At 38.4% G+C, this 23,342-nt stretch overlaps 1 protein-coding gene across 2 annotated transcripts in view; it reads left to right on the forward strand.

The window, feature by feature from the left end:
• Positions 1–2,802: 2,802 nt before the first annotated feature.
• ZDHHC17 (zinc finger DHHC-type palmitoyltransferase 17) overlaps positions 2,803–23,342 on the forward strand; it is a 136,365-nt gene continuing 115,825 nt past the window's right edge. Inside the window, exon 1 of one of the 2 annotated variants that reach the window (XM_033431317.2) lies at positions 2,803–3,011. In XM_033431317.2, coding sequence (XP_033287208.1) covers positions 2,919–3,011 — 93 coding nt within the window. In that variant the 5' untranslated portion in view covers positions 2,803–2,918. The remainder of the gene's footprint in view (positions 3,012–23,342) is intronic. The other variant, XM_004271574.4, reaches the window with a different exon arrangement.

Genomic DNA, 23,342 nt, shown 5'->3' on the forward strand with positions numbered 1-23,342 from the left:
ACCAGTGAAGGCAAATGTGGACAGGAGAGAATTAACTAACATTGAAAAACACCTGGAGTTTCATGACATAGCAAGGACACATGGAGCTAGTTCTAATATATTGCTGGGATGGCTCCTTAAAGCTTAGATAGGATGAAGTCCTATAGCAAATGAAGGAGAGATTCTAGAAGTGCCTTGACTTCCTTGAGGAAGGTGTCAGAAGGCTCTGGGAGGTTAGAATGTAAGAACAAATGTATAATATTATACCTGAGAACCCACCATCTGACTATGTCTCTTGTAAGAGCCCAGTGGACACACCTATCTCCAAGGCAGTAAGAAATACAGTGGTGAGGGTACCACTGGCATCTTTGAGAAGCTCAGTGGTATTTATCCACTGTAGGTGACAGTAAGAGATGATGCTATGGGACTGGGCTCCTTAATATTAATTCGATTGATAAGAACACAAAATAGCAGAGGCCAGATGGTAGTACTTGACCAACAGAAGGAAGTGTACATAATTGTGATAATGCAAGGCCAGAATGGCAACCAGAATATCTTCACCCGCAGGGCTCTGTTATAATGACTAATAGACAATGGTGTGTCTCAGGGCAAGTTAAATGAGCATCCACTAGGGTGTTACTTGATCTATATGTACAACCACACACACACACACACACACACACACACACACAAATCAACAGCTGGTTAAAAGAAGGCAGATGACAAAGAAACTATAAGGGACTAAAAATAACTACACGCATGCACAGTTAGGGCAATTATCAACAATAAGATTCAAAAAGGTCATAAACTAGCTGCCGTTTTGGAGGTATGGGGAGCAAAGGCATGGTATTTCCCCAAATCCCTGCACACAGTAGCACCAAGGGGCTGGCCAGACCACCTAAGCACCCCACCTCCAGCCCAACCCACCAATAGGTCCCTACCAGTCATCCCATTGAAAGAACCAGCCTGCCCTCCTTGGAGCAAGCAAGGGCGCCTGTTACTTGGTTTCATTCCCTCGTGCTGCATGCAGCACAAGTCCCAGTAAAGCCTTACCTGAATTTCTCATCTGGCCTCTTATCAATTTCTATTGATTAAAGGGTCCAAGGACACGGGTCGGTAACAGCACCACATCCCTAAATTAAACACATGTCAAATTCCACATATTCCCCTTAATTCTCTAATTTGATTTTATCTACACCAGTGACATAGGGTAAGGAGGGGCAAGATGAAGACTGAATTGTTGAAGTGAAAATTATTTCTGTCCATGTTAAAAGGTGTCTGAAAGCAGTTTGGAGCTCCAAAGGCAGAACCCTAATTCTGACTAGTTCTGCATACTGGGTGGAAGAGTTAAAACCAAAATTCTTGGTTTGGGCCAGGACCAAAAGAATGAAAATGTTGCTTTTTCTCATTTCAGTCTGAGAAAAAGCAAAAGTGCTGGAACACAGACATAGCCAGCCACAAAGTTAACAGGGAGGCTATTTTTTCCCCCCCTGCGATGCAGCATCTGTCAAATGCCATACCCACCCCTCTTTGAGTGATACTGTTCTCTTGCCAGTGATGCCCAGACCCACTTTACTATTTTCGTTTATTACTAGACTACCCAATTACTGAACGGGCCCTCTCCTCACGACAGCATCCAATCCCTGGTTAATCCTCTTTTCCTAATCCCGCCTCAGAAACAGCATCCAATCCAGAACTGATCCCCGCTCTCCCTAGACCTACAGGGTCCTTTGGCGGGAACCTAAACTTTACAAAAGACTCTTTTTCCTCCCTTTTCCAGTGGTATCCAAGCTTCCTCTGGAGTGCCCTTCCTCTTGATTTACAAATAAATCTGATGTTATCGGATTGCAGGCTTCTTCCAGTTTGGCTTTAACACGAGACAGGTTAGTATCAGGATCTCTACTAGATGTTCCACGATTTTTGCTACATCGTCCTCTGAGCAGTTTGGATTTTCGATTTTTAATAGCTAAAAACAAAGATAAATGCTTTCTGTAACAGTCCCATCAGCACATTTCTAGAAAGCAATCCCCTCCACCCCCCATGCAGCCCTAATATCCGTTTAATAATGGCTTTAGTCATTTTATCTGGTTCTCATTTCAGCGAATTCAGCTTAAATGATTTCAGTTCTGAATTCCTGGATTACATTAAAATGTAGCAGATGGGGGCGTGCGGGCTTTGAGGGCGTACATTCTTAACGTGGTTACTCTTAATTCAAGACCAATGAGGGCAGGTTGCGATCATTTTTAACAGGCTTCTCCAGGAGGAAATCCCAAGCTTTATCCGTGTTTTCCCGGGCGCCCCCCGGAGGCATAAATTGCGGGATGACCTTTTTGAATGCGGAGAAAGGGGTGCGTGTTTCGTCTTCTGGAGCGATGCACATCTGGATTCAAGCCTGAGAGCCCAAAACCTAGTACCTGGAGCGAAGTGATGGTTCCACTCCGGGTCTCTGAGAAGCGGTCCCGGGGGTCTCGTATCGGGACAGTGGGGTTTGCGGGCTTGGCCGCCCCGACTGCCGGGGATCCCGAATCTCGGCTGCGCCTCTCCGGAGCCCTGCTTTCGTTCCCGTGCCGCCGCTTGGTTTCTCACGTTAACTACCCGGTTGCCCAGCAGCCGCCTCCCCGGGGTAGCCAGAGGCGCACAGCTGCCTGGGGCGCGGGCCCGCTTGCGAGTGGCAGCGCCCACGCCCAGAGCCTTCCGCCCGCCTGCCCCGGCGCAGTGCAGCAGAGCGCGCTCCCGCTCGGGCCGGGCCGGGCCGGCACGCGCGCACGCGCGCAGGGACCCGTGCTCCCCGAGGGGGGAGGGGGCAGAGGGGGCGTCACGGGGGGAAGGGAAGCAGGAGGAGGAGGCGGCCGCGTTGCCTCCGGCGGGGCTCGAGCTCGCCCTCGCGCTCGCCCTCCGCCTTGCCCGAACCCTGCGAGGGTGAAACGCTTTCTCCCGGCATGCAGCGGGAGGAGGGATTTAACACCAAGATGGCGGACGGCCCGGATGAGTACGAGACCGAAGCGGGCTGCGTGCCCCTTCTCCATCCAGAGGTGAGAAACGGCGCCGAGCCCATTCCTAGCCCTTCGATCCTCCAACCTTTCTCCCCCGGACTCGCAGGGGGCGGTGGCCTGCGTGTTCGGGGTAGTGGAACGCGCGGAAGTTGGGGAGGGCGGGGAGGCAATTCCAGGCCCGAGCGCGGCTGCGAGCGGATAACGGGGGAGGAGATAGCGGGGCGGGCCCGGCCGGGGCGGGCTCTGGGACGCCGTCCCTGGCTGTGCCTGGAGGACAGAGGTGGAGATGTTGACGGTTCTACTCTGTCGCCGCGCTAACTCGCGGGTGCAGTGGCGGCGGGGGCCTGGTGCTTGTTTGGAACCGCATGATAAGCTCTAGTCCTGCTCCAAGCCTCTCGGGGCGAGAAGGAAGCGCGTCTGGTTTTGATTTCTTCTCATTTCCTTCGCAAGAGTGAATGACGGTTATCTATTTCTCCCATTTGGCTCACTGTGGGGGAGTGTAGGGGACGAACACAGTTTTTTGGCCAAAGTGATGTCCTTCCCGTGATGCAGTAGGCAGCACCTCGGGGCCCCTTGTGTCGGATGTCCTTCTTTGAGCGTTTGTCCTTAAGCGATTAAAAAGAGAGGTCAAAACTTTTGGGAGTAGACCCACGCTCACATTAGCTTGTCAAAGTACCGTGTTTTTTCGGGGGAGGGGGCGGGAGCCAGAGGAGGACAGTGCAACACGTTTCCCATCACATGAGTATCTTCACCTGTAAGTAAACAGTGCCCCTCTCCAAGATCAGTAGCATTCTGTTAGTTTATAGCTGAGCTAGTGTTAGTTCAGGCCTGGAAGCAATTCTTGATGCATTCCGGTTTTTAATGATCCACAGTGATGTGCGGAGGGCAGCAGCAAAGCTTGCTGAAGAACTCCTGTAGTTTTTATGAGCTTAAGGGTTGAAGACAATCTTTGTGTTGTAGGGTGAACAAACATGGAAGTCTCTACCTGGTTATCTTGCATTAGAATGATTCTGTTTATTTCTGGAGTTGGGATTATAGCATGCTTATATTACTTAGTATAATATAAATACAAGCACTTACCCATGTTATATGTTAATACTCATCACCTTCTCATTCATCACTTTGACTTATCAAAAACAGTGGCACAGTTCCTTAGGAATATACCTGGGCCACTCTCAATGAAAAGGCTACTTTGGATTTCTGACCAACAGAGTTCTACAGTAAAACTAAACTTTTTTTTTTTTTGACCAAAGTGGTAAAAAAAAATTCTCAGAATTGGCATCGGAGACATCTCTCTTTTAGTTCACACTTTAGGCCCTAAAAATATATCAAGAAATAGACAAAGTTTTCAGATGATGCATTGAAAATGTTGCTAAGGAATATTTCTATTCATCTACTCCTGTGAAAGTATTTTAAATACTTAAATATTGATTCTGTAACATAAATCTTCTCTCTTCGTAAACCTTTGCTTTGTGAAATAGTTCATTGTTTGGTACTTTAGGAATAATTTCAACAGGCAACAAATCCAGAAATTGCTTGGTATAATGTAATGGCCTGTAGGCTTGGAATTTAGAGACCAGTCTTCAGGTTGCCATTTCATAGACTATTACTAGAAAATCAACTTCCTCATCATTGAAAGTGGAAGTTGAAGTAGATGATATCTACCATTCCTTTTTGCTTGACAAACACAAGGTCCACTTAGTTTAGGTGTTTTGAGTCTTAAGCTCATAACTACCAGGTCTAAGGTCTTTCTGAATTTTTGCTGTGGTTAGTTTTGCATTCACACCTGGTACAGACCTGGTATAGTTCTGCTGCTTTCTTGCTGTGCATTCTTGGGCAAGCTACTTCCCTGAGTTTTGGCTTCATGATTTATAATAATGGGATGAAATAATAATAACTAATAAGCTAAGGATTAAGTGAGGTAATATATTCATTTTTGTTGTTAAAGTAAGTGGTGTCTTCCTACTCCCTTGGAAAGAAACCTAGCAAACCTTTTTTGCGTTGGTGAGCAAATAATAGTACCTTTTACTCGTTTTTGGAGAGAACATAGACTTTTGGTCAAACTTGGGTTCCAATTCTGGATTTGTAGTAATTAGCCAAGTAACCTGAGACAGGTTCTTAATCTCTTAAAGCCTCAATTTGTTCATCAGAAAATGGAGATGCTGCCTAGTTCACTTGGCTTTAAGGGATTAGGTGAGACTCTTTGTTGAGGTTTAAGAACTGGCACATTGTAGGTGCTCAGTTAATGTTACTCCTTTCTCCACCAAAAGGAGGGCGGTGTTATATATTTATTTTGATTTTGATGACTGGTGTAGAAACTTGTGTGGGTTTTAATTTAGTGGAATAGGATCTTGTAGGAACAAGTTTATTTTACTTTTTATGTTCAAATTTAACATTGTGTCACAAAAATAGTTTCTCACTATTTGTTGAATAGATGAATTATTTGTGGGATAAAGAAATTAGCTATCCTTAAATCTCCTGTTAGTATGCAGACTGCTCACTGTTAAAACCTTTCTTAGGGAATTATGTAATTAGATTAACAACAAACCCTTCTTTTTAGAGATATTTGCTATGAGAGAACCTTACTTTTCAATTAATTAAATAATCCATTCATTTAGTCAGTCACTTAAACATTTGTTTATCTTGAGACTTCAGTATATTTGTGGTAAATACAGTGAGAAACAGTATAGGATACTGGTCAAGAGCCAAGACTCTGGTGACAAATGGAGAATCTAGGTTCTGCCACTTACTATCATCATGGTCAAATTACATTTTACGCTTTTGTGAAATTAGGATAATAGTACCTACCTCTTAGAGTCGTCGTGAGTATTAACTAGAATAATGTTTGTAAAGCAGTCATCACAGACCTAGGCATGTAGACTGCCAAGCAAATGTAAAGGGCTCTGACATATAGTGAGTACTGATGCTGTTGACTTTGTTTTCTGATGAAATAAGATTGTTTTATTTTAATGGAAGAAATTAGAGGCTATTTGGAAAAAGATAAACTGATTATCAGGGGATTAGGGTGCTAATCCCAGCTCTTCCATTTTAGGCTAGCGGACATTTAAACTACACTTAGTTTCTTTGCTTTTAAGATAAAGAGGCTAGACTGGACGCTCTCTTCAGATTTCTTTAAACTCTAATGCTCTGTTGTATGTTGTGATTTTTCAAGATTGATAGGCTTGAGCATCTATCTGCTAGATGCATAGCACTGTACTAGGTTATATGGATGAAAATAGAATAAATAGAATAGCTTCTGCTCTCCAGAAGTTAATGATCCAGTTGGAAAGATATCAGAATACAAATAAGTGCTGAAATGAGAAGTGTAGCCTGTAAGTAGGTTTGGATTTCTGTTATCTAGAATGGTTAGAAGTAAAACTTCAGCAGAGATAAAGACCATATGTTGGTCTACAGGTCCAGCTGGCTTGCTGTCACCAGCCTTCCGTTTCACTCACTAGTATGTCCTCAGTAAGCCTTCTCTGCTCTTTCATAGAATGAGGCCACAATACTCCCTTCAGCCAGAGTATTATTATAAGGGCTCTCTGTCTCAGCAAGGTCTGACTCAGAGCTTTGAACTGGATTGCCTAGATTACCTGGGGCTTTCATCTCTTGCTTGCTTCCTTTTTTTCTCAATTTCAAACTACTGCCTTTTCTCTAATGTCTCATTTTTTTTTTAATGGTAACTTTTTTGCTTCACATGAAATTTGTCCATGTTCATGTCTCATTTTTTCTTTGTTTAGAATATTAAACTGAAGAACTACTACATCTCCTGTCTTTACAGATTTTACAGAATCTATTTTTTGAAACTTTTCTTCAGTGAAAGTGATTTTGCCTTTTTCCATTACTAAATTTTTTTGCCCGATTATATAGAGATACACATGTGTACAGATATATAAATTAACTCATTTGTTTTCATAAAGCAGATGGAAAGTTACTTTGAAAATTACTTTTCTTTTTCTGATAGATTGCTGGCACACTCTTTCCCTTCAAAACATGTCTTTCTGTCAGTCTTTAGGATCTGATGCCTTTTTTATTCAGCAAAAATGCTATAGTCCATATACTTGTAATTTAGATTTAAAAATACTATACCCTAAGCATAGTAACTACTGAGTCAATATATAAAAATGAAAATGCAACTAATCGGTGACCTCATGGACTGTGGCAAAGCCAAAGTTGAAAATTACTGACGTGTAGAACCAAAAAATTATATTTGTGAGAAATGCCACTTTACTGTTTTGACATCTTTGTTTTGTTTCGATCCCTATTTTTATTTAATTTGTGAGACCTATCCCGAAAGTATTTATTAAGAGGGGACTGTGGAGTGGGTAAATATAAGAGGATGCAGGTTAAAAGTGAGAATGCTGGTGTTTGGCTGCTTGAGTTCAGATCCTAGTTTTGTACTTACTAGCTTTGTGACTCTGGGCAAGTTATTGAGCTGTGTTCCAATTTTCCAGACTAAAACGGGAATATAATAGCTCCTACCTCATGAAGCTGTCGTGAAGATGAAATGAGAGAATATATATAAAGTTCTGTGTCTGGCACTTAGTAACACAATACATGTTAGCTATTAATGTTATGATTAGTTATTAACACCTCAAGCAATAGTAGTATACATATATTAGATATTGAGGCAACTGTCTAGGTAGCTAAGATAACGAAAATTGGGGTTTGAGGAGAGGACAGGCAGAGTACTCTTTATTATAAGCCTTTTTTGCACTATTTAATGTTCTTAAAGATGTGTGCTTTGATATGAGGAGTGTTTGTTGAGCATCTCAGTATGGCCTTGATGCTTTGATAGGCCATAGAGTAATGAGGAATACAGAATAAGGCATTGTAAAATAACAAAAGGTGAATTGGAGGCCTTCAGATCCCTCAGGATAGATGAACGTGTGTGTGTATTTTGTTAAAAATTTAAAATGCATTGTGGACCTCCTTTCCTCTAGAGAGTATCCTAAGGGTGTGTTAGGGTAGTTAGGGTTGGTTAGTCATTTAAAGTGTCTTGATGTAGTGTGATTTTAACAGAACTCCTAACAGCCACATAATCCAGAAAGATGTTATTTCAATATCAGGGTTATGTGAAATTCTCTTTCAAAGCATCATCTATTTCTAATATTATTTTATGATTAGATTCTATTACAGATAGGTAATTCAAGAATAAAATATCAAATAGTTTAAGCTTTGGAATTTACAAAGTTGATTCAAGGCAGTATTATATTTATAAAATAATGCAAGTAAAATTCTCACCCAGTGCAATAATTATCCATTTGTAGGATGATATCTTCTGTTAAATTCTCCTTAAAATAGAGCTACAGGCAGCTAATTTAAAAGTAGAGTGAAACTTGAGCCTTCTTTAAATGAGATATTATGAAGAACTTAATTTCCTGAATTATAGACGGCTAACAGAATATTTTTGATTTTTGTCTCAAATGGTGTTGAAAATTTTCCAAATGAATTACTCTACTTTCTAGGGTTAATACATACTAAATATGATAGAATCTTTCTTTGATAACTCAGAATATTATAGTGTCCTAGGCTTATCTTTCTGATTACTGATAATTATTGTTGAGGAGATGGAAATGATAGGGCTAAATGTACCTGAAGGGGTTTCTTTGTATATATGTCAGATAACCTGTGTTTTTTATCAGTTGTTTTATACTAGGAAAAATCAAGTGAAAAATACTGTTAATTACTGATTGAGATGTTACTGTACCCTCATTCAGTTTTTTAAAATGTATGTGTGTGTGTGTGTATGTGTATTATGAACTTCTGTTAATTTATGAAGGATTTAATGAAGGATGAACAAAACTGGTGACCAAAACTATTCCCATTATCATTAAAATAAATGAACGAATGAATGAATGAACAAACCCTTTTGTGAGCTGAGGAAGTTGCTTGTCGTGTTAGTTAGAATCCTTGGATTGCAGATGTCACCAACCTTTTAAAAATCTACTTGGGCAAAAAAGGGAATTTACTGGTCCACATAACCCAAACTCAGGATGGCAGGAGTGCAGTTGGACTCAAGGATAATTGGAACCTGAGCTGAGAATGTCACCAAGACAATCTTCTCTCTCTCCTCATCTCTGCCCTTCAGCTTCATTTTCTCCTAATGCAGAGTAGCTTCTTTCCTCTGTGTAGTGGTGACGTGGATGCCAGCGTTGATATCTCAAATCTCAGCTGACCATTAGAGAGGGACTGCTTGTCTTTCCTTATTCCACATTGGAAAGAGGCAGTGTGTCCACTCCTATGACCACAGGAGAGGGTCTGAACTTTGCCAAGCCATCTTGCTTGGAGTTGGAGGAGGAACAGTTTCCTTAAAGCAGGAATGCTAGCAAGGAAACTGTTTCTGTCCTCTGTACTCTTAGTGTGAAGAACTGTTTGTTTGCTTTGTTCCAGTCTTCTAGTTTTTTACGTACTTTGAGATGCTGTAATTACACTGCACTCATTGTTAACAGTAAATGTTCTAGTTGAGCTACTGAATAGCATGCTGCATGAATAATCTAGACCAAGATTGGGAAACTTCCTCTGTAAAGGCCAGATAGTAAGAATGTTCCAGTTTGTGGGCCATGTAGTCTCTGTAGCAACTACTCAGCTCTGTGGTGGTTGTATGAAAGCAGCTGTAGACAATATGGAAATGAATGGGTGTGCTGTGTTTCAATAAAACTTTATATGTAAAGTCAGGTGCTGGGCCAGATTTGAACTGTGGACTCTATTTGCCAGCCCTGATCTAGATAATACATAGGAACTCCAAGAAATTTATTTTAAAATATATGATATTTCAGTGCATTAAATCCCATTAACCACTGGTGTGCAATAACTTCATCAGAACTAGATTTGCATGGTAGATGGGTTGGGTAAAGTAAGAATGTATGTGTGTGTGTGTGTGTGTGTGTGTGTGTGTGTGTATTAGAACCTTATGGAGAACTTCGTTAGAATACACGTGTTTCCATATACACCTCCCACAGTTTCTAATTTAGTATTTGGGTTTGTGGTATGTATGTTTTGACAAACTTTCAGAGGTGATTCTGATAATACCATACTTCATCCTCCCCTCTCTGATACGCACTTGATGTGTGGAAAAAGTTTTATTACTTTTTTTTTTTTTAACACAAGGAGGAGGAAAGTAGCTAATTTTACGTTTAAGGTATGAGGCATTGTATTGTGTGCTTTTCACGTTATCTTCTCAATCTGATGGATAATCACAATGGTAATTGCTAACAGTTACCGAATTATAACTGAACTAGCCACTGTCCTAAACAGTTTTGCTTATATATTCATTCATTTAATTCTCACACCTTTCTTAATACCTTTTTTACAAATGAGAGGATTGAGGCATAGAGAGGGTAAGTAACTTGCTTGGTAAGTGGCAGAATTGAATTAGAATCCAGGTTCAAACTGCTTGAATCCAGTTGCCCATTTTGTATTGTGATAGTGATGATACAGAGTTGATTGAATAGTTAGCTGTGATGGCAAAAGTCCTCATTTATTGGAAAAAATATTTTTAATAGACTATTTTTTAGAGTAGTTTGAGGTTCACAGCAACATTGAGCAGAAAGTACAGAGAATTCCCATATACCCTGTGTCAACAACTTGCCCCGGAGGTGGCACATTTGTTACAGTTGATGAACCTGTGTTGACACATCATTATCACCCAAAGTCTGTACTTTACCTTAGGGTTCACTTTTGGGTTTTAATATGGGTTTTGACAAAGATAAAATGACATGTATCCACTATTACAGTATCATACAGAATAGTTTCACTACCCTAAAAATCCTTTGTGTTCCGCCTACTCATCCCTCCCTCTCTGCTAACTCTGGCAACCACTGATCTTTTTGCTGTCTCCATAGTTTTCCCTTTACCATAATGTCATGTACAGTTGATCCTTGAACAACACATGTTTGAACTGTGTGGATCCACTTATGCACGGATTTTTTTCAGTAGTAAATACTACAGTACTATGTGCATCTTACAATCAACAGCATCTTTGATTCTGAGGAATCCTGCCTCTACATAAAGTTTAGAACGGCACTTGACACATAGAGTTAGCCATCATCTGTTTTATAATCTTTCCTTTCTTTCTGCTGTTCAAGGTTATGAGAGAGAATTTTAACAGATTGTTAAATCTGTTTCTACCTTGGAGATTTTATCTCCCTTCACTGTGATTATAAATACTCATTAATCTTCATTCATAATTCTGTAACTATGATCATGAATAAATTGTAGACATTATTTTCTAAGGAAATTTTGCTTTCTGATAGAACACTTGATATAAATATCCAGATCTTACAGCTGTTTATGTAAGAAGTTAATTAACTTGATTTCATAAGTTCCCATTATTTATACTTGTTTTTTCCTTATTTGTCTCCTTTTTCCTGTGGGTAATTGTATGTTACTAAGTCCAAAAAAAGGCCACACTTGGGGAAAAAAATTGACAAACTAGAATCTAGCAGACCAAATAAAAACTTAAACTTTCTGAAATATCCTAACATGTGATTTATTTTGTATTGTTGGATAGTATATGAATTTTCAAGGTATCAGAAATTTAAATTCCAGCATGGGCTTTTGGCTTTTAAAAGAAAGCAGCACGGAATTATTGTCAAAAAAAATTTAAATAGTACAGAAGGCTATGTAGTAGAAGGTAAAAGCATATATAAATGTATATTTCATATACACGCTTATATACATTTATTTCCTTGTTTTTGTCACATAAATGGTATCATACAATGTTATACAATTTACATTTTTTCTGAATACACTTTGGCCATAGTTTCATCTTAGCGTATGATGATCTTTCCCGTTCTTTGTAATGTCTAGACCTGCCTTGTCCAATATGGTAGCCACCAATGACATGTGGCTATTTAAATTTAAATTGATTAAAATGAATAAAATAAAAAAATTGAGTTTTCAGTCATATTAGTCACATTTTAAGTGTTTATTAGCCATGTGTGGCTAGTGACTACTGTTTTAGACAGCACAGAAATATAGAATATATCAGTAATTGCAGAAAGTTATGGGATAACACTGGTCTGGACAGTTTTTTAAAAATTTATGTCTTTTAAAAGTATTTTTTACTACATAACTTTTTATTGAGACATATTGTGTTTATAAGTTGCACATATTTTAAATGTTTAAGTTGATGACTTTCTTTGAATTAAAATCTTTTATATGGAGATAATTGTAGATTCTCATGTAGTTGTAAGAAAAAATGCAGAGAGATCCTGTGTACCCTTTACCCATATTTTCCCAATGGTAACACCTTGCAAAATTATAATACCACATCCAGGAGATTGATATTGAATCAGTGAAGTTACAGAATATTTCTATCACCACAGAGATCTTTCATATTGCCTTTGTATACCCATACCAATCTATTCTCCCATTTCTATAATTTTGTAATTTTAAGAATGTTATTTAACTGGAATCATGTTGAGTGTATCCCTGTGGGACTGGCTTTTTTTCATTCAGCATAATACTTTGGAGATTCATCCAGGTGTTAGCATGTATCAGTAGTTCATTCCTTATTATTACTAGGTAGTACGTTGGATGTACCACAGTTTATTTAACTATTTACCCATTGATGGACATCTGTGTTGTTTCTGATTCTTGGTTATTATAAATAAAGCTGCTTTAAATATTTGTGTAAAGGTCTTTGTGTAAACATAAGTTTTCGTTTCTGTAGGATAAATGCCCAGGAGTGCAGTTAGTGGGTCATATGATAGTTGTGTGTTAATATTTTTAAGAAACTATCAAGCTGTTTTCTGGAGTGGCTGTACATTTTACTTTACAACCAGCTGTATATGAGTAATCTGATCTCTCTGCATCTCCTTAGCCCATTTTAATAGGTATGTGATGATAAGTCATTGTGTTATTAATTTACATTTCCCTAATGGCTAATGATGCTGACTTTGTTTTCATGTGTTTATTTGCCATCTATATATCCTCCTGGGTTAAATGTCTCTTTGTGTCTGTATTAATTTGCCAGGGCTGCCATAACAAAAGACCACATATGGAGTGGCTTAAATAATGGAAATTTATTTTCTCACAGTTCTGGAGGCTAGGAATCCAAGAACAACGTGATGGCAGGTTTGGTTTCTTCTGAGGTCTTACTCTGCTTAACAGATGGCAGCCCTCTTGCTGTGTCCTCAACATGGTTTTTCCATTGTGTATATGCATCTCTAGTGTCTGTGTGTCCAAATTTTCTCTTCCTCTAAGGACACCAGTCACACTGGATTAGGGCCCACCCTGATGACTTCATTTTAACTTGATTCCCTCTGTAAAGGGCCTAGCTCCAAATACGTTCACATTCTGAGGTACTAGAAGTTAGGGCTTCAACAGATGGATTTGGAGGGACACAATTCAGCCCATAACAGTATCTTTTGCCAACTTTAAAAAAATGGATTGTTAATTTTACTGTTGAGTTTTGAGAAGTTTCTGTTTTCATTTTTGTTTTTAATACCCTAGACACTAGTCTTTTGTTGTGGTTTGCAAATATTTTCTCCCAGTCTGTAGCTTGTCTGTTCATCCTCATAACAGGGTCTTTCTCAGAGCATAAATTTAAATTTTGATGAATTTCAGTTTATAAATTTTTTCTTTTATGGATTGTGCTTTTTATGTCAAGTTTAAGATCTCTTTGCCTAGCTATAGATCCAAGAGTTTTTTTGCCTTTTTCTTTTTTAAACAGTTTATGGTTTTACATGTAACATTTAAGTTTAAGTTCAGGATCAATTTTGAATTACTTTTTGTATAAGTTGTGAGAATTAGGTTGAACTTCATTTTTTCTCCCCCTTTAAATGTCCAACTACTCCAGCACTATTTGTTGAAAAGCTTATCGTTCCTCCATTGAATTGCTTTTACATGTTGTCAAAATCAGGTGAGCATATTTGTATGTTTTTATTTCTGGGTTCTATCTTCTGTTTCATTGATCTGTGTGTCTATCTCTCAGCCAGTACGACACAATCTTGATTGTTGGAGCTATATAATAGGTCTTGAAATTGAGTAGACTCCTTCCTACAATTCTTTTTTTTTTTAAATTATTTTGCCTGTTTTAGTTGCTTTCGCATATAAATTTTATTTATTTTTAGTGTTTATTTAAAATAATATTTTTATTGGAGTATAACTGCTTTACAATGTTGTGTTAGTTTTTGCTGTACAATAAAGTGAATCAGCTGTATGTATACCTATATCCCCTCCCTCTTGGACCTCCCTCCCACCCCCCACCCCACCCATCTAGGTCGTCAGCGAGCACCGAGGTGAGCTTCCTGTGCTTTATAGCATGTTCCCACTAGCTATCTATTTAACACATGGTAGTGTATATATGCAGTCCTAATCTCCCAATTCGTCCCACACTCCCTTTCCTTCCCGTGTCCACATGTCCGTTCTCTACCTCTGTGTCTCTATTCCTGCCCTGCAAATAGGTTCATCTGTACCATTTTTCTAGACTCCACATATATGTGTTAATATATGATACTTATTTTTCTCTTTCTGGCTTACTTCACTCTGTATGATAAACTCTAGGTCCATCCACATCTCTACAAATGACCCAATTTCATTTCTTTTTATGGCTGAGTAATATTCCATTGTATATATGTACCACATCTTCTTTATCCATTCATCTGTCATTGGATATTTAGGTTGTTTTCATGTCCTGGCTATTGTAAATAGTGCTGCAATGAACATTGGGGTACATATGTCCTTTTGAGTTATGGTTTTCTCAGGGTATATGCCCAGTAGTGGGATTGCTGGGTCATATGGTAGTTCTCTTTTTAGTTTTTTAAGGAACCTCCATACTGTTCTCCATAGTGGCTGTATCAATTTACATTCCCATCAACAATACAGGAGGGTTCTCTTTTCTTCACATCCTCACCAGCATTTATTGTTTGTAGATCTTTTGATAATGGCCCTTCTGACTGGTGTGAGGTGATACCTCATGGTAGTTTTCATTTCCATTTCTCTAATAATTAGTGATGTTGAGCATCCATTTATATGCCCCTTGGCCATTTGTCTGTCCTCCTTGGAGAGATGTCTGTTTAGGTCTTCCACCCATTTTGTTTTAAAATAAATTTATTTATTTTATTAATTTATTTTTGGCTGCATTGCGTCTTTGTTGCTGTGCACGGGCGTTCTCTAGTTATGGTGAGTGGGGGCTACTCTTTGTTGCAGTGTGCGGGCTTCTCATTGCGGTGGCTTCTCTTGTGGAGCTCGGGCTCTAGGAGCACAGGCTTCACTAGTTGTGGCACACAGGCTCAGTAGTTGTGGCTTGCAGGCTCTACAGTGCAGGCTCAGTAGTTGTGGTGCATGGGCTTAGTTGCTCTGCAGCATGTGGGATCTTCCCAGACCAGAGCTTGAACCTGTGTCCCCTGCATTGGCAGGCAGATTCTTAACCACTGTGCCACCAGGGAAGCCCTGCCCATTTTTTGATTGGGTTGTTTTTTCTGACATTGAGCTCCATGAGCTGTTTGTATATTTTGGAGATTAATCCTTTGTCTGTTGCTTCGTTTGCAAATATTTTCTCCCATTCTGAGGGTTGTCTTTTCATCTTGTTTATGGTTTCCTTTGCTGTGCAAAAGCTTTTAAGTTTCATTGGGTTTCATTTGTTTATTTTTGTTTTTATTTTCATTACTGTAGGAGGTGGGTCAAAAAAGATCTTGCTGTGGTCTATGTCAAAGAGTGTTTTTCCTATGTTTTCCTCTAAGAGTTTTATAGTATCCATTCTTACATTTAGGTCTTTAATCCATTTTGAGTTTATTTTTGTGTATGGTGTTAGGGAGTGTTCTAATTTCATTCTTTTACATGTAGCTGTCTAGTGTTCCCAGCACCACTTATTGAAGAGGCTGTCTTTTCTCCATTTTATGTTCTTGCCTCCTTTGTCATAAATTAGGTGACCATATGTACATGGGTTTACCTCTGGGCTTTCTGTCCTGTACCATTGATCTATATTGCTGTTGTTGTGCCAGTACCATACTGTCTTGATTATTGTAGCTTTGTAGTATAGTTTGAAGTCAGGGAGCCTGATTCCTCCAGCTCCATTTTCCTTTCTCAAGATTGCTTTGGCTATTCAGGGTCCTTTGTGTTTCCATACAAATTGTAAAATTTTTTGTTCTCCTTCTGTGAAGAATGCAATTGTCAATTTGATAGGGATTGCATTGACTCTGTAGATTGCTTAGGATAGTATAGTCATTTTCACAGTATTGATTCTTCCATTCCAAGAACATGGTATATCTTTCCATCTCTTTGTGTCATCTTTGACTTCTTTCATCAGGGTTTTATAGTTTTCGGAGTACAGGTCTTTTGCCTCCTTACGTAGGCTTATTCTAGGTATTTTACTCTTTTTGTTGCAGTGGTAAAGGTGATTGTTTCCCTAATTTCTCTTTCTGATCTTTCGTTGTTAGTGTATAGGAATGTAAGAGATTTCTGTGCATTAATTTTGTATCCTGTAACTTTACCAGATTCATTGATTAGCTCTAGTAGTTTTCTGGTGGCATCTTTAGGATATTGTGTGTATAGTATCATTTCATCTGCAAACAGTGACAGATTTACTTCTTCTTTTCCAATTTGTATTCCTTTTATTTTTTTCTTCTCTGATTGCCATGGCTAGGACTTCCAAACTATGTTGAATAAGAGTGACGAGAGTGGACATCCTTGTCTTGTTCCTGATCTTAGAGGAAATGCTTTCAGTTTTTTCACCATTGAGAATGATGTTTGCTGTGGGTTTGTCATGTATGGCCTTTATTATGTTGAGGTAGGTTCCCTCTATGCCCACTTTCTGGAGAGTTTTTATCATAAATGGGTGTTGAATTTGTCAGAAGCTTTTTCTGCATCTATTGAGATGATCATATGGTTTTTATTCTTCAATTTGTTAATGTGGTGTATCACATTAATTGATTTGTGTATACTGAAGAATCCATCCATTCCTGGGACAAATCCCACTTGATCATGGTGTATAATCTTTTCAATGTGTTGTTGGATTCTGTTTGCTTGTATTTTGTTGAGGAATTTTGGGTCTATGTTCATCATCGATATCAGTCTTTAATTTTCTTTTTTTTTTAAATCTTTTTTGGAGTATAATTGCTTTACAATGGTGTGTTAGTTTCTGCTTTATAACAAAGTGAATCAGTTATACATATGTTCCCATATCTCTTCCCTCTTGCATCTCCCTCCCTCCCACCCTCCCTATCCCACCCCTCTAGGTGGTCACAAACCACCTAGCTGATCTCCCTGTGCTATGTGGCTACTTCCCACTAGCTAGCTATTTTATGTTTGGTAGTGTATATATGTCCATGCCACTCTTTCACTTTGTCACAGCTTACCCTTCCCCCTCCCCATATCCTCAAGTCCATGCTCTAGTAGGTCTGTATCTTTTTTTTTTTTTTTTTAGGTCTGTATCTTTATTCCTGTCTTAACCCTAGGTTCTTCATGACCTTTTTTTTTTTTTCTTAGATTCCATATGTATGTGTTAGCATACGGTATTTGTTTTTCTCTTTCTGACTTACTTCACTCTGTATGACAGACCCCAGGTCCATCCACCTCACTACAAATAACTCAATTTCCTTTCTTTTTCTGGCTGAGTAATATTCCATTGTATATATGTGCCACATCTTCTTTATCCATTCATCCGATGATGGGCACTTAGGTTGTTTCCATCTTCGGGCTATTGTAAATAGAGCTGCAATGAACATTTTGGTACATGACTCTTTTTGAATTATGGTTTTCTCAGGGTATATGCCCAGTAGTGGTATTGCTGGGTTGTATGGTAGTTCTATTTGTAGTTTTTTAAGGAACCTCCATACTGTTCTTCATAGTTGCTGTATCAATTTACATTCCCACCAACAGTGCAAGAGTGTTCCCTTTTCTCCACACCCTCTCCAACATTTATTGTTTCTAGATTTTTTGATGATGGCCATTCTGACCGGTGTGAGATGATATCTCATTGTAGTTTTGATTTGCATTTCTCTAATGATTAATGATGTTGAGCATTCTTTCATGTGTTTGTTGGCAATCTGTATATCTTCTTTGGAGAAATGTCTATTTAGGTCTTCAGCCCATTTTTGGATTGGGTTGTTTGTTTTTTTGTTATTGAGCTGCATGAGCTGCTTGTAAATTTTGGAGATTAATCCTTTGTCAGTTGCTTCATTTGCAAATATTTTCTCCCATTCTGAGGGTTGTCTCGTGGTCTTTTTTTTTTTTTAACATCTTTATTGGGGTATAATTGCTTCACAATGGTGTGTTAGTTTCTGCTTTATAACAAAGTGAATCAGTTATACATATACATATGTTCCCATATCTCTTCCCTCTTGCATCTCCCTCCCTCCCACCCTCCCTATCCCACCCCTCCAGGTGGTCACAAAGCACAGAGCGATCTCCTTGTGCTATGCGGCTGCTTCCCATTAGCTATCTACCTTACGTTTGGTAGTGCATGTATGTCCATGCCTCTTTCTCGCTTTGTCACAGCTCACCCTTCCCCCTCCCCATATCCTCAAGTCCGTTCTCTAGTAGGTCTGTGTCTTTATTCCTGTCTTACCCCTAGGTTCTTCATGAGATTTTTTTTTCTTAAATTCCATATATATGTGTTAGCATATGGTATTTTTCTTTCTCTTTCTGACTTACTTTACTCTGTATGACAGACTCTAGGTCTATCCACCTCATTACAAATAGCTCAATTTCGTTTCTTTTTATGGCTGAGTAATATTCCATTGTATATATGTGCCACATCTTCTTTATCCATTCATCTGATGATGGGCACTTAGGTTGTTTCCATCTCCGGGCTATTGTAAATAGAGCTGCAGTGAACATTTTGGTACATGACTCTTTTTGAATTATGGTTTTCTCAGGGTGCATGCCCAGTATTGGGATTGCTGGTTCATATGGTAGTCCTATTTGTAGTTTTTTAAGGAACCTCCATACTGTTCTCCATAGTGGCTGTACCAATTCACATTCCCACCAACAGTGCAAGAGTGTTCCCTTTTCTCCACACCTTCTCCAGCGTTTATTGTTTCTAGATTTTTTGATGATGCCCATTCTGACTGGTGTGAGATGATATCTCATTGTAGTTTTGATTTGCATTTCTCTAATAATTAATGATGTTGAGCATTCTTTCATGTGTTTGTTGGCAGTCTGTATATCTTCTTTGGAGAAATGTCTATTTAGGTCTTCTGCCCATTTTTGGATTGAGTTGTTTGTTTTTTTGTTACTGAGCTGCATGAGCTGCTTGTAAATTTTGGAAATTAATCCTTTGTCAGTTGCTTCATTTGCAAATATTTTCTCCCATTCTGACAGTTGTCTTTTGGTCTTGTTTATGGTTTCCTTTGCTGTGAAAAAGCTTTGAAGTTTCATTAGTTCCCATTTGTTTATTTTTGTTTTTATTTCCATTTCTCTAGGAGGTGGGTCCAAAAGGATCTTGCTGTGATTTACATCATAGAGTGTTCTGCTTATGTTTTCCTCTAAGAGTTTGATAGTGTCTGTCCTTACATTTAGGTCTTTAATCCATTTTGAGCTTATTTTTATGTATGTTGTTAGGGAGTGTTCATGTACCTGTCGACTTATTGAAGAGGCTGTCTTTTTTCCACTGTATATTCCTGCCTCCTTTATCAAAGATAAGGGGACCATACGTGCATGGGTTTATATCTGGGCTTTCTGTCGTGTTCCATTGATCTATATATCTGTTTTTGTGCCAGTACCATCCTGTCTTGATTACTGTAGCTTTGTAGTAGAGTCTGAAGTCAGGGAGCCTGATTCCTCCAGCTCCATTTTTCGTTCTCAAAATTGCTTTGGTTATTCGGGGTCTTTTGTGTTTCCATACAAATTGTGAAATTTTTTGTTCTTGTTCTGTGAAAAATGCCAGTGGTAGTTTGATAGGGATTGTACTAAATCTGTAGATTGCTTTGGATAGTAGAGTCATTTTCACAATGTTGATTCTTCCAATCCAAGAACATGGTATATCTCTCCATCTATTTGTATCATCATTAATTTCTTTCATCAGTGTCATAATTTTCTGCATACTGGTCTCTTGTCTCCTTAGGTAGGTTTATTCCTAGATACTTTATTCTTTTTGTTGCAATGGTAAATGGGAGTGTTTTCTTAATTTGTCTTTCAGAATTTTCATCACTAGTGTGTAAGAATGCCAGAGATTTCTATGCATTAATTTTGTATCCTGCTACTTTACCAAATTCATGGATTAGCTCTAGTAGTTTTCTGGTAGCATCTTTAGGATTCTCTATGTATAGTATCATGTCATCTGCACACAGTGACAGTTTTACTTCTTTTCCGATTTGGATTCCTGTTATTTCTTTTTCTTCTCTGATTGCTGTGGCTAAAACTTCCAAAACTGTGTTGAATAAGAGTGGTGAGAGTGGAGAACCTTGTCTTGTTCCTGATCTTAGTGGGAATGGTTTCAGTTTTTCACCATTGAGGACGATGTTGGCTGTGGGTTTGTCATATATGGCCTATATTATGTTGCGGAAAGTTCCCTCTATGCCTACTTTCTGCAGGGTTTTTATCATAATGGGTGTTGAATTTTGTCGAAAGCTTTTTCTGCATCTATTGAGATGATCATATGGTTTTTCTCCTTCAGTTTGTTAGCATAGTGTATCACTTTGATTTATTTGCGTATATTGAAGAATCCTTGCATTCCTGGAATAAACCCCACTTGATCATGGTGTATGAGCCTTTTAGTGTGCTGTTGGATTCTGTTTGCTAGTATTTGGTTGAGGATTTTTGCATCTATATTCATCAGTGATATTGGCCTGTAGTTTTCTTTCTTTGTGACTTCTTTTTCTGGTTTTGGTATTAGGGTGATGGTGGCCTCGTAGAATGAGTTTGGGAGTGTTCCTCCCTCTGCTATATTTTGGAAGAGTTTGAGAAGGATAGGTGTTAGCTCTTCTCTAAGTGTTTGATAGAATTCGCCTGTGAAGCCATGTGGTCCTGGGTTTTTGTTTGTTGGAAGATTTTTAATCACAGTTTCATTTTCAGTGCTTGTGATTGGGCTCTTCATATTTTCTATTTCTTCCTGGTTCAATCTTGGCAGGTTGTGCATTTCTAAGAATTTGTTGATTTCTTCCAGGTTGTCCATTTTATTGGCATAGGGTTGCTTGTAGTAATCTCTCATGATCCTTTGTATTTCTGCAGTGTCAGTTGTTACTTCTCCTTTTTCATTTCTAATTCTATTGATTTGAGTCTTCTCCCTTTTTTTCTTGGTGAGTCTGGCTAATGGTTTATCAATTTTGTTTATCTTCTCAAAGAACCAGCTTTTAGTTTTATTGATCTTTGCTATCGTTTCCTTCATTTCTTTTTCACTTATTTCTATTCTGATCTGTATGATATGTTTCCTTCTGCTAACTTTGGGGTTTTTTTGTTCTTCTTTCTCTAATTGCTTTCGGTGCAAGGTTAGGTTGTTTATTTGAGATGTTTCTTGTTTCTTAAGGTAGGATTGTATTCCTATAAACTTCCCTCTTAGAACTGCTTTTGCTGCATCCTATAGGTTTTGGGTCGTCGTGTCTCATTTGTTATTTGTTTCTAGGTATTTTTTGATTTCCTCTTTGATTTCTTCAGTGATCACTTCATTATTAAGTAGTGTATTGTTTAGCCTCCATGTGTTTGCATTTTTTACAGATCTTTTCCTGTAATTGATATCTAGTCTCATAGTGTTGTGGTCGGAAAAGATACTTGATACAATTTCAATTTTCTTAAATTTACCGAGGCAAGATTTGTGACCCAAGATATGATCTATCCTGGAGAATGTTCCATGAGCACTTGAGAAAAATGTGTATTCTGTTGTTTTTGGATGGAATATCCTATAAATATCAATTAAGTTTATCTTGTTTAATGTATTATTTAAAGCTTGTGTTTCCTTATTTATTTTCATTTTGGATGATTTGTCCATTGGTGAAAGTGAGGTGTTAAAGTCCCCTACTATGATCGTGTTACTGTCGAGTTCCCCTTTTATGGCTGTTAGCATTTGCCTTATGTATTGAGGTTCTCTTATGTTGGGTGCATAAATATTTACAATTGTTATATCTTCTTCTTGGATCAATCTCTTGATCATTATGTAGTGTCCTTCTTTGTCTCTTGTAATCGTCTCTATTTTAAAGTCTATTTTGTCTGATATGAGAATTGCTACTCCAGCTTTCTTTTGATTTTCATTTGCATGGAATATCTTTTTCCATCCCCTCACTTTCAGTCTGTATGTGTCCCTAGGTCTGAAGTGGGTCTCTTGTAGACAGCATATGGATCTTGTTTTTGTATACATTCAGCCAGTCTGTGTCTTTTGGGGGGAGCATTTAATCCATTTACATTTAAGGTAATTATCGATATGTATGTTCCTATTCCCATTTTCTTAATTGTTTGGGGTTTGTTATTGTAGGTCTTTTCCTTCTCTTGTGTTTCTTGCCTAGAGAAGTTCCTTTAGCATTTATTGTAAAGCTGGTTTGGTGGTGCTGAACTCCCAGCTTTTCCTTGTTTGTAAAGGTTTTAATTTCTCCATCAAATCTGAATGAGATCCCTGCTGGGTAGAGTAATCTTGGTTGTAGGTTTTTCTCCTTCATCACTTTAAATATGTCCTGACACTGCCTTCTGGCTTGCAGTGTTTCTGCTGAAAGATCAGCTGTTAACCTTATGGGGATTCCCTTGTGTGTTATTTGTTGTTTTTCCCTTGCTGCTTTTAATATGTTTTCTTTGTATTTAATTTTTGATAGTTTGATTAATATGTGTCTTGGCATGTTTCTCCTTGGATTTATCCTGTATGGGACTCTTATGCTTCCTGGACTTTATTAACTATTTCCTTTCTCATATTAGGGAAGTTTTCAACTATAATCTCTTCAAATATTTTCTCAGTCCCTTTCTTTTTCTCTTCTTCTTCTGGGACCCCTATAATTCGAATGTTGGTGCGTTTAATGTTGTCCCAGAGGTCTCTGAGACTGTCCTTAGTTCTTTTCATTCTTTTTTCTTTATTCTGCTGTTCAGTAATTATTTCCACTATTTTATCTTCCAGGTCACTTATCCGTTCTTCTGCCTCAGTTATTCTGCTATTGATCCCTTCTAGAGTATTTTTAATTTCATTTATTGTGTTGTTCATCATTGCTTCTTTCCTCTTTAGTTCTTCTAGGTCCTTGTTAAATGTTTCTTGCATTTTCTCTATTCTATTTCCAAGATTTTGGATCATCTTTACTATCATTATTCTGAATTCTCTTTCAGGTAGACTGTCTGTTTCCTCTTCATTTGTTAGGTCTGGTGGGTTTTAACTTGCTCCTTTATCTGCTGTGTGTTTTTCTGTCTTTTCATTTTGCTTATCTTACTGTGTTTGGGGTCTCCTTTTTGCAGGCTGCAGTTCGTAGTTCCCGTTGTTTTTGGTGTCTGTCCCCAGTGGCTAAGGTTGGTTCAGTG

The sequence above is a fragment of the Orcinus orca genome, chromosome 11 (assembly GCF_937001465.1).
Source record: "Orcinus orca chromosome 11, mOrcOrc1.1, whole genome shotgun sequence".
Classification (NCBI taxonomy): Eukaryota; Metazoa; Chordata; class Mammalia; order Artiodactyla; family Delphinidae; genus Orcinus; species Orcinus orca.